This window comes from Manduca sexta, chromosome 27, assembly GCF_014839805.1.
Source record: "Manduca sexta isolate Smith_Timp_Sample1 chromosome 27, JHU_Msex_v1.0, whole genome shotgun sequence".
NCBI classification, from domain to species: Eukaryota; Metazoa; Arthropoda; class Insecta; order Lepidoptera; family Sphingidae; genus Manduca; species Manduca sexta.
Window position 1 is genome coordinate 20,904,359 of NC_051141.1, and position 12,585 is coordinate 20,916,943.

Genomic DNA, 12,585 nt, shown 5'->3' on the forward strand with positions numbered 1-12,585 from the left:
TCTGTCTTTGACAGCAAGAAATTTAATTGTGTTGAGATCCCTTCTGACATCTTATCGATATCGATAGATGCTTTGTCTATCGGCTATGGTAAATTCACAGACCTGCTAAAATAAACACTTTTCGGTCAGTCAACTACAAACCGTTGCAAATTGCTATTTTAGATAAAGGCTAAAAAAAAGATATCAAAACCCTGATTTGGTATTCAAGTACCAAAAAAAGTCTGGGTATATAAAAGCACTCGGTAAAAAGCTGTTAAATTACGATAAACTATAGAACTACCGGCGTTCTCCGAGCAAAATTTTGTCCAATTTTCATTTGCTACTTACAGCAGTTTCCATGCCTTCCGAAACTTCATTTACTAAACACAAAAATGGTTAAGCATTAAGATTATTAAATTAAGAAAATGTTAGAAATTTCGGAAGGAATGGAAACCGCTGTAAGTAACAAACAAGAAATCAGCCGGAATTCCGTCTAGGAGAAAGCCAATATGCCTTCTGTTCTTTTCTGACTTTCTTAGGCATTAAAAGATACCCAAGACGTGGGATTTGACAGAAGCTACTAAAATGGGACAGTAAAATTAAAATACAGCGGTATCATTCATGTCACATATGTTTGATAACTTATTTCAAAGTTAATAAAACTTTGTCGAAATGCATAGAGCAAACACGGTGCTGTTTTTCCAATGCCAATTGGGACGAGCTATGGCAACGATCCATTTTTGCCTCATAGCATCATCTGTGGGGAATCTGCAATGAAACACACTATGAAAATCAGATAGTTTCCTCAACCCCCAGCCTTCGCGCACGGTTTCCAAGTGGCTTTTACCACTTCACCACCGTATATTGAAAGTAAAACGCAATTTATGCAAAATAGTCAACTACAATATACTAACATCTATGTTATCGACAGAATATGCAGAACAACACTATTGAACACGACTACGTAAATTGATAAAAATGAAAAATACTTAATAATTACTGTATCGAATGGCCAACAGCAGATTATAATATGACTACAGCATAATAAAGATTAATTAATAATACTTTTTGCACTTATGTACAGGGTTTAAACAAATATATTAGGTTTTTTGTTTACTCACCGATGGAAGCTGATGATTTCAGTTTCATTTTCTTTACGACAAGAATGAGATTTACACCCCATAATAACGCAGGCCATTGCTTGTTCGTAGGGCTATATTATACTTAAACAGCACTGTGTATTTATTAGAATTAACAACAAAAATATTACAAACATGCAGCCACTTTTGAAAAGCACGCGCTGAAGTATAACGTAACTAAATTGTGTGGGCGCGTTTGTGACATTGTTTTGAGGTTGGCAAGTTGGAACATTTGACATTTTATTTGCTTTTTAATTCGGCATCATAAAGAGGACCAAAGGTAACCATTTGATAATTTTAAAGTGTACGCAAGCCGACCTTAGCAACATAATATTTGTCTCGTTCTTTTCAACGGTTTTGGCCTATTTGAAAAAAAGGACAAGTATATGAGGGTAATTTAGATTCCTTCTATGCTTGTTCTTGTTCTGAGGGGCCAACCATCTTTACTTGACTTTTTGTGGTACGGAACGACCAGCGCACCACGTTTGCGACGAATCGCTACAAAATGTGTTGATCAGTGTATCAGTGTTATAATGAGTTCAGATGAAGGCCTTCCTGCGCTTTCAAGTATATAAATGCGATGTTTTTCGTGCGCTCCACGATGTAAAACACGACGTAAACAAACATTCCGATTGAACTTTTGCACTCCTATTGAACCGTCTGCGACGCGCATAATAAGTAGTCCAAATTATCAATTGTTGATCAGCCCATTACTGAAATTGTCGTTGTCAGGTATAAGTTAAAACATTGACATTTTAAAGATCACTCAAACTAGGATGAAGACATCTTAACCGAGGGCTTGTTCTTTTTGAACGTTGCTGTTGGGATAACTCATAATGCTTAACCACTGCACCGCTGCGTACCATCCATGCTTTAGGCTACCTAGTACCTGACCAACGAAGCAGAGCGAGGCAGCGGAGCGGAACGAGCGAGCGGAGCGGAACGAGGGATATGCGGAGCGGAATTGCGGACGGTGTCTATCCAATATCCATAGACGCAAAAGCTAGATCGCGGAGCGGAATGAGAGGTCCACACTCACTTTTCGCCAGCTTTATCGAGTGCCAAATAACTTAGTAATCCATCACCACATAACTACAACACATCAATATTTTCAACAATAATTTATTGTATAACTTATATACTTGTAAAAACATACAAAATGAATATTATAAAATGTGTCAGTGGAAGATTCTTGCATTCGGCGGTGAGTAGTCATGTCTTCCGGACAATAGGGTCCGGTCTTCTGCCATCTTCGGATCTATACACCTGGAGAGAATGTTCGGTGAGGAAATGATAAGACAGAATTCAATACAGGAGTAAGGACTAACATTGGTGATATTTTTGGCTGAGAAGGCAAACCAGTGTAGCCAATTAGTTAGTGCACATAATAAGACTTAACATCTCATGTCTTAGGATGGCGCAGTAGAATACTAAACAATACTTTGTAATTCAATGTGTTGGATGGTATTTCTACTGTTTATGGGCGGCCGTATCACTTACCATCAAGCGAACGGCAAGCTCGTCTCGTCATTCAAAGCAAATTCAAAAATTTAAAAAAACATACACGTACGTTCCAGCACCCAGGGGAGAACACAACGTTTCTGTAAGTATTGTAGCCAGTGGGCATTATGAGGTTGAACATCTGTCACCTCAGGATAAGTACACAATATGCACAATGCTTTGTATTTCTAACTAGTTGATGGCGGTGCATTGTCTCTCTTTAAATGCGTGTTGACCCCCTCAGGACGCTAATAAGTGTAGTTTATAATTAATAGTGCATGTGTGTGATATGCTAACCTGTTAGTAATATTGGAAACATTTTACGGACCATATACATACAATATAATACACATGTTATAGTTGAGTGAATAGTGATGTTTGAAGGGAAGAAGGTTTGTTGTTTATAGCAATATAGTTCTCGTCATTAGCTTTCATTTGACACTTCACTTGTATTTGTATATAATTTATTAAATAATTGCCAAATAGTCTCATAAATTGGGTCAATAAATCGAGTCTCTCCTTACTGTTAAACCTCTAGCTAGGTAAGCTAACGCGCGACGACATTAAACTAATGCGATCAGCATATGCTCTACATATTATCCAGAAATCTGCAAAAATACGGAATACACTTCAAGAAGATTGAAAGTCACAACGTAAGGTGGCTTCAATCCCATATAAGACCAGATGGATAGGGACAGTTAGACTTTGACATTTTCACGGCTAGGCTGGTCAAAAAAGTATTATTTGTTTCTTATTTACCATCATTTACGTGGCGGCAAAATTAGCATACACCGCCATCTCATCAACATCTTTGGAACTACGAATATCGATAATTAGATGGATAATTCTAAAATGCGGTGGAAGAATTTTCGCGACGCGCAGTATATTATACCATCTCCGAATAAGAACCGTCCGAGGGGCCGCGGCCGGTTAGGTGCATCTGCCTGCCGAAATTTTACCCTTCCATAGAGGAAGGCCACCATCTATTCCTCTGTAGCGGCGTATAGGTAGGCGGATTATAAAGTGATAAGTCCACTGTACAAATACCCTTATTCGTTTTACACCTGCCAATGTTCAGGTACTTTGAATACATTCTACATTCACAAACCCTCACGGAATTTAACAGCGTGAGAAAGAAACAACGGCCTAAGTACGGCGCTTGAGTTTTACAATTCCGATTCACGCGTAGCAAGCTAAGAGTATTTATTGATTTCTACCACCCCAATATTAATCTATAAATAGTAGTAACCGGAGAAATGCTATTACAAGGCCAACAACAACCCAACAACGATTAAACTCAAACGCAACTAGGGATTGCAATCCGGAAAATCGGATCCGGTAATCCGGCGGATCCGGCATCAATATACAAGTACCGGATCCGACACCAATATACCGGATCCGGTGACCGGGTCCGGTATTTGCACTTTTTGTCAAAATAACCGCGCTGGTGTAAGAGACGGTACTTTAAACGCGTGATGCATGTACGCGCGAGTCGTTCGACGCTAAGCCACGGCGTTGCCCTGCGCCCCTCTTCTCGCCCGCGCAGCAGCTTGTCACTACTTGTCCAGTTCAATCGATCAGTAGCGCATCGCTCGAGTCAATAAATGTGTGTTTTTTTTAGTCATTGCTTCGTCAAATGTAAGAAAATAGTAATTTTTTTCTTATATTTACGCACTTATTAAATATAAAATAAACCTCAAGAGAATTCGTAAAGAGTTTTTTTGTTAAATAGATATAGCTTTTACCCTTTGAATTTTGATAAATGAATTATGTTTACGTACATTCCACTTGTGTATAATTGTCTGAAGTGAGTTAATTCATATGTGTTAAGTATGCTACGAAGGTATAACACGAACTCCGTTTACTACGAAGTAAAATTTTAAGAAAATTTTAATTAAAGTATTTTTTACAGGTACTACTGAACTCATACATAGTTAACTAGTGTATTAGTATAGTTACAGTTTAAAAACATGTCACTTTCGAAATCAAATCAGAATCAGGAGACCTTTAGTGAAGACAGTGAAATAACTATATGGAACTATCTTTATTGTTGAAATTATATTTTAAGATTTTAATGGCATTTAATTTCTGATTTATCTGTTTAAATTTGTGATTTTTGTCTGTAAAAAATTCATTATTTTCTCAAGTTGATTTTGTAGACGAATCTTTTTTTTTTCACTTTATACCGAACCACATTGGAACGAAAAAAAGAGTTAAGTTGCCCTGGTTTGATCAATTAAATCAATCCGGCCGGATCCGGATTCAAATGAGGCCGGATTGCAATCCCTAAACGCAACGTAATGTAAAACAAAATTCGTTTTTATCTTGTCTCGTCGGTTACTTTGCTCTTCCGTTTACAATTAACTCAATGAAAAAATTAATTCGAAAGTAATCCTGGACTGCGATGCAGTTTATGAGTCAATGTATATTGTCCAAAGAGATTCCTTTTTTCGTCCGCCGTTTCACAGTAACAGTGAATCCATTCGTTTTGAAATGTTTCTACATTAAGATTTCATTTTACGGACGACGCTAGTTTGCGTTTAAATAAAAATTCCTCGACGCCTGCCGAGGAAGACCTTTTGAATCAAAGGAAAATGGTCTCTAATGAAACAACTGAATATAAAAATAATGTAAATAAATTGAGAAAAAGGTGAAAGGCCCGACTTACGTCCCTGAAAGGTGAATAACAAGTTATTTAATATGTTTTAAACGGTGGAACGGGCGGGAGTATCGTTCAAGGAGATATTTATTTTATAGCCAGCAATATATCACGGTTATATGGCATCACGTGTCACAATGCCATAACATTTACTATGTTAAAGGAATTATGATCTGCTGCCGAACTTAAAGTTAATAAATACGGATCATGGAAAGATACGGAGATATCTCGAACATCTCACCTTTCGAAGCAACTGTACACTGCTACTTCACGTAATTTTTTTGTGACAATGACTACCCCGGTTAACCGATCCATGCATAGATAAATGTCTACACCATTGCTCGGATATTATCCTTCGCATAGACGAATTTAGGAGTCCAGGGAATAGCAGCTAACTCTCCCAACTGGATTTTATTTGAATCGTACACTTGTGTTATTTTTAAATAAACATGTCCGATTTTCTATTGAAACAAAAGTCTACCCATCGGCCAAAAGCTGACTCAATATTATTCGATTACTTTAAAATTAAACAACCTCCTCAGCCAGCACGCGGTGTGTTTGACGCCGAAGTACACGTGGATGATGATCTTGGAGACGATCGTGAGGAACACCACGAAGTTGGCTACGATGAAGCACGCCAACACCAGCAGGTCCTTCAACGTGTTACCAAGCTGACTGCCCGGTCTGATGAACCCTCGCAGCGGGCAGTATCTGAGGACACGAACGTCTGTTGATGTAATAACTTCTTATTTCAGAAACATTTTTAAACTGGGTGCTATGAAATCTTGAAAAATAACAATGACAATATTATTAATGTCAATTAATTCATTTTCTTGCTATAATTATTTAAGACTAGCAATTTTAATTAGGCACCGACTCCAAAATTGGTAGCCAATATATACCTGTTATGTGAAATTGTTTTTTGGTTTTGAGTGGTTTTTGAAGGCGGTTTAACTTTTTGTTAAAATTATTTCTATCTTTCATAAGATCCTTCTCCTGACAATAACAAACACAACAAAAAAAAATGTGAAATCGGTCCAGCCGTTCACGCGTGATGGCGTGACCGAGGGAAATAGACATTCATTTTTATATATTATATAGATTCGGAAGCTTATTTTTAAATATATATTCTAAAGATATCATTATTCTATTTTAATTGTAACGATTGTTCATGTTATATATGTTAAAAAATATTTTATTTAGCCAATAATGTTGCATACACAAGTAAAGGTTTGTTACCTATAATGAGTACCTAATATTGTGGATCTCTCATGTGTATGTTTTGTGTAATAAATAGATTTTTTGTCTATTAATAAATAAATAAACGGACATAATTTTACCTGTATGGTATTATTACCTTCCCTGCAGCAGAACGGTGAGCTAACTATATTTTATAAGCTAATTATTCAAAGCATGATACATGTAGAGTAACAAATTAAACATTATATTTCTACAATATTATCCTTAAGTTGGTTGTTAGGATTTTTTTATAATGCAGCTCTTGTTTCGCATAATTTTAATTAACAACTAACACTGTCAAATATTCAATGTTAGAAGGAATATTTAGATAGTTTATTTTATTCCAAAAGACATAATTTATTTTTAATAATGATTCGTAAGTCTAGGCTTATTCAAGGTATGGAATGAATGCTGAAGGAAGTTTACTCCGGGGAAGACCTTGTAAATCATTACGTCTGTTTGAAGGTAAATAAGCGAATTATATTTTGTAAGTATATATAATAATAATAATATCAGCCCTGTATTATATACTTGCCCACTGCTGAGCACGGGCCTCCTCTAACTACTGAGAGGGATTAGGCCTTAGTCCACCACGCTGGCCTAGTGCGGATTGGTAGACTTCACACACCTTCGAAATTCCTATAGGGAACTTCTCAGATGTGCAGGTTTCCTCACGATGTTTTCCTTCGCCGTTAAAGCGAACGATAAATTCACAAAGAATACACACATGATTTTTTAGAAAAGTCAGAGGTGTGTGCCCTTGGGATTTGAACCTGCGGACATTCGTCTTGGCAGTCCGTTCCACACCCAGCTAGGCTATCGCCGCTTGTAAGTATATGTTGCTAACGTAACAGAGCATTACAAATGGCCCTATGTTAATTCAGGACATGATTAGTGCACCACTATGGTGAAAAGTGAAAATTTTCAAAAGGTAAACCGAGGCAAAACCAATTGCCTTAGGTAACATATCGCGGCCAATTTAATAGAAAAGAAAAACTAAGGCAAACTTAAATAAACCTAAAAGGGAAGCCGGTAGGAATCAGGTTGCTTCGCCACAGGTGCACCACACATCCAAATCCATTCATATTTACAATTTTTTGCATTTATAATGATAAATTAATTCACGATGCCGTTGTTGTATTACAATACGACTGCAGTGCTGAGTTCTCAGGTTCTTTTCCCGGGTTGGGCAGTGATAGTAATTTGTACCCCATATGGCATTAGGCTCACCCCCTCATGAGGTTTAGACCGTTCACCTCCGACCCGCGGGTCCGACGACATTCGTAGGATCGCCGGTAGACACTGGATGAGGAATGCAGAGGACCGAGCAACGTGGCACGCTCTAGGGGTTGCTTATGTTCAGCAGTGGACAGTTATAAGCTGATGACTCATGGGGTTTTACTACTCGGATATAGCGTTAGGCTTGCCCACTAACATATCATGGTACGAAGTACTCATAGTGAAAAATGGGTACACCAATTGCAAGTCTACCCATTCGGGGATAAAAGCTGTGTGTGTAAAAGATTTAGCTGTAATAAGATTCAAATTATTGAAAACCTAAATAGTTTGTAGGAGACTAAGTTTTCCGAGACAACAACCAAGAACGTCACGTATATCGACTAATAGATTTAATAATAACCCATACAGTGATGTCTAGATTTCACATCACGCACTAATTGAGCCCTAAGAGCACTATTGTGCGCTAAATTATCGATCTACACCTATAGGATGTATTGCGTTGTGAACAAGAACAATGTAAAGCTGTGAACACATCGGCGCGGAAACATTGCTAATGGTGGCAGTAAGGTATAGTATACAATATGAAATAGTGTAAAATACTATCGCTACAGTTCACTGCACTCGTCATTCTTATACTTCACATTAGCTTTTGCTCGTGGCTTCGCCCGCGTGAAGGAATTTTCCGGGATAAAAGTCCTGCTATACATTTTCCCGGGATAGAAAATAACCTATAACCTTTCCAGGGTCTTAAACTATCTCCATACCAAATTTCATGAAAATTCTTTCATTAGATGTCAAGAACATCCACCACATACAGATAAACAGCTTTTAGGGACTTTGTTTTATAAGAAGTATATAGATATAAAACATAATAATTACTTGTAGCTTAAAACCTCAGTAGGCTGCCAATAGACTTATAAATAATATTATAAATGCAATACTAAATTAATATTAAAAATCCAATGCAAGAAGAGGTAAATAAAAGTCGACAAAAATATGTTACTAAGTGTTGCCTGCTCTCGTGAATAACCTCTCCCGCTCCAAAACACCTATGCTAATCTATAGCGTCATCTGTACAACGCCCGCGCGAACTACTTAAAAAAATAATGAAAAAATTAAATACTGCCTATGAGGACAAATATCCAGGGTAAGAATGTTAACTACACGTTAACCCAGGACACGGTTTATCCGTATGCTAAATGTTGTCTTAATCCGTTCAACGGTTGCTGCGTTTACTTCTAACATACATCCAAACATTTGCATTTAATTCCCTCCTAGTAAAATTTTGGCCACAGCGCCCAATCTCAACGGGAATTAGATAGATTAACGCCCGAAATTAATAACCAATCCTAATCCAATGTATCCTATCTAAGACTGATAATTCATTCGTTTTTATGGATAAAGCATGCCAATAACCAATCCATAGATTGAGTAAGCTATCTCTAACAATAATCGATCTTTGAGAGGACGGATTACAGATCATAGATTACCCTCTGTTTGAAAATGACAGTTTACGCTTGCCAATACTCTATCTACCCGGTTTGACATTTGATTTGATTGTTGTAAACAATCGCATTTTCCAATCGGACCGATTCCTCAGTTTACTCCATATGTTTTGAATATCGCTTACACTGATTTTAAGGGAAACGAAAAGGCAATGGAAATATCCATATTCTCTAGTGACAGTGATGACAGTGATTTGGAGGGACTAGCGATACTGATAGCGAAACTGAAAGTCGCGCTTCATCACGGGTAATGAAAAGAGTTAACTACATGCAGACCCTGGATCAGTTTGATTTCACGTTTAGATTAGGCTTTCGAAATCTGCGTGCCAATCATTGTTAGTTAAACTGATGCCGTATATCCGAGTTACTTCTATGTACAAGGTAAATAATTTTTGACATTATTTACAAAAAATATTGTACCTACTGAACTATTAGATAGGTATTAACAAGGGGCAATTGCATCGTTTTTTCAGGAACTATGGTGTTTCTCCATTCCATCAACTTTTGCTGAGGTATAGGAAATATTTATATTATCTTTTTCAGGACATTTGGTACCCTTGGTACCGCGTACCCTTACCCTTTGGTACCGCTTCCCTGTGATTGCATTGACATTGCGTTTATCTTTACCTAAAGTTCAAGCAATAATAATTGCAACTGCAATTTTGCACAATATTTGTCGGAATCACAGGTTAGAGGAAATTCCAACCGAAGTGGAGTTATCAACTGCTGATATTATTAATTATAAGAACAATATAGAGAATCAAGATGTTGGCGAAAGAACAGCATTCATAAAGAACTTCTTTACTTAGTAAAATAAAATACCTTTGTAATCACTGCTATTTAGTTTTATTGATTACCTACATTTGTAATTCAAAGTCACAATTATTACAAATTAACATAGTTTTATTAGTTAACAGTTAATATCATAGAAACAGGCAACATTTCCATACATTATCTATACTATACTTATAATTATATAAAGCTGAAGAGTATGTTTGTTTATTTGTTTGTGTGAACGCGCTGGTCTCAGGAACTTCCGGTTCGAATTGAAAAATTCTTTTAGTGTTGGATAGCCCATTTATTGAGGATGGCTATTATAGGGTATACATCATCACACCATGACCAATGGGACCAAAAACGGGTAAAATTGATTACTTTTGAGAGCTTCCGTTTCGTGCGATGCGTAAACGGTGCAAGTTATGCAACAATTATGTATAACGGAATTGTAATTTGTTCCATAACACTGGATAATGTGTACAGAGTCTAATTATTATTATATGGCACCGAGTTTACTGCGTACTTTATACTAAAAACTAAATCCTTTAAAGATTTATTAATATATTATGAACAATGTTATTAAACTTCAGTGTCAAAATATGTTAGCAACCACATTACTCACGTTCCATTTCAACTCATTAAATAGTTTGTACCTTAAATATGACATGTACTAATTATTAATTATTTCTTTTGAGGGCTAAAATGCATAAAATATTTTTTTATTACTCCAAGTCTTATTTTTAGCAATTGGGCAAATATTTAAACGAATAGTTTGTATGGAAAAGACAAAAAGTATTTTTTTACGAATGGAATATTCTGCATAAAATGGAATGGTCAGGAGGGAACGCATCTGCAAAGGATTGCCGGCGATCTATCGTTGAAGGTAACCAAGGATAGGCGAGATAAGATATTGGCATGCCGATAGGAGAGCAATCGAAAGATAGTCGGCAATCTAAGATAGGTTTCAGTCTTGGATAGCAGATACATTATTAATTTCGGGCGTAAGATATTATAGTGCACAATTGTGTACGCAATACAGAGGTGCTGCTCTGTTTCTTCAATCTCATAGGCCGGTGATACAGCAATTAAACATGAACGGAGAAAATGAGGTGCAGGAACAAAGGCAGGCATAGAGTTATCACTCCGCCAACATCCTGACTCTGAGCTGCGACTATTTCTAAAATGCGGGTACCTTTAAACTGCAGAATGCCGGTAACAGTTATTTATGGTCCGACCCGGGGTTCGAACCCAGGACGTCAACGCGGTAGTCGTAGTTGTTACCGCGTTACAACTACTCCAGCGAGGCAGTCATTTTAGCATATTGTAATTCGCATTTTTAATATTAGTAAGATAAGAAGTTAGACAGTCAATAATTCCACAAACTTCATTTCCTTCAAGTATGCCTTGAAAAACATAGTAATTAAACTTATCTACGAGTAATTGCCATCACTTTGAGTTTTGACTACATACCGTAAATTATACTCCGCGCATTTCCCATACATGCACTCCAGCAGTCGGTAGAGGATACCGCGCCTCGCCAGTCTGTGCTGGAGGCAATCGCTATCATTCCTCACGAGGACCAGGTTCGACCCCTCGGACCTGAGGGGATATACCGTGTCCAACACGCACTTGCACTTATTCAGCTTAACACCTGTACAACGGCACGGCATATTGTCGCGAATTGCATTTCTTGTTTATTGATATTTTTGACGAAATTTTTGTGTGTTTCTGTTTGTCAGTTTGATGTTTTCTGTCTTTGATCTGACAGCGGACTAGAAACTGGCACAAGCAGAGCATGCTCACCTCAGAACAAGAACAAGTCATTGTTCTGAGATGCTCACTCTGAAATGCTCACCTAGAAACTTATAAGTTCTTGATGCTCACTGTCCCGCGTTAGTCTTTTTGTTCGAAATCGTTTGTGAGTTCTGGCTTACGTATTACTCTGTTTAGAAGTAGGCGTTTGGTTAAAATTAATATAATTTAAAGATATTAAAAAAACCCCTTACTCAAAATCTTTAAAGCTTTCAGTGAGCTAGCTTTGTAAGCAAGGGCCTAGGAGAAATAAAAAGAAACCACAGAAAAAAACATATATCCTTTTAGAAATTGAAAAGAAAATAGTATCTAATAATAATGTGGCTTGAGTCTTTGCCTCGCCATCGAAGTGTGATAATTTCGTTTTGATTTTTTATATACATGGATGTTTTTAAGATTATGATATATAAAAATATGAAAAAATAACTTTCAAAATAAAGAGAAATAATAATTAATTAATAGTAATACTAGTAAGTAACAAACTGCACAAAAGTTATTTTTTTTCATGACAGTGACGCCATCTAGTATCACATTAACGTAACTCGTCCTGTTGAGAACTATGGGTATTGGATAGTCCGTACAATGTGACAACTTTTTTATTTGAATCGCTACTCTCTGATTTATTCGGTACTGCATAAAGAGAATTATAATATAGTACTAAACATTGCTTGGTGACGCTCCAATGGCAGTTGTGTCATTAAATGTATCGCTCTGTAGAAAGAGACAATGCCAGTGT

At 36.9% G+C, this 12,585-nt stretch overlaps 1 protein-coding gene across 1 annotated transcript; it reads right to left on the reverse strand.

The window, feature by feature from the left end:
- Positions 1-2,266: 2,266 nt before the first annotated feature.
- On the reverse strand, positions 2,267-11,707 carry LOC115440567. The gene is made up of 3 exons (XM_030164934.2): positions 11,508-11,707; positions 5,812-5,988; positions 2,267-2,384 (listed from the first exon to the last, which is right to left on the reverse strand). Exons 1-3 carry the CDS (start codon positions 11,705-11,707, stop codon positions 2,297-2,299), a joined length of 465 nt encoding a protein of 154 aa, XP_030020794.2. The 3' UTR covers positions 2,267-2,296.
- Positions 11,708-12,585: the final 878 nt, after the last annotated feature.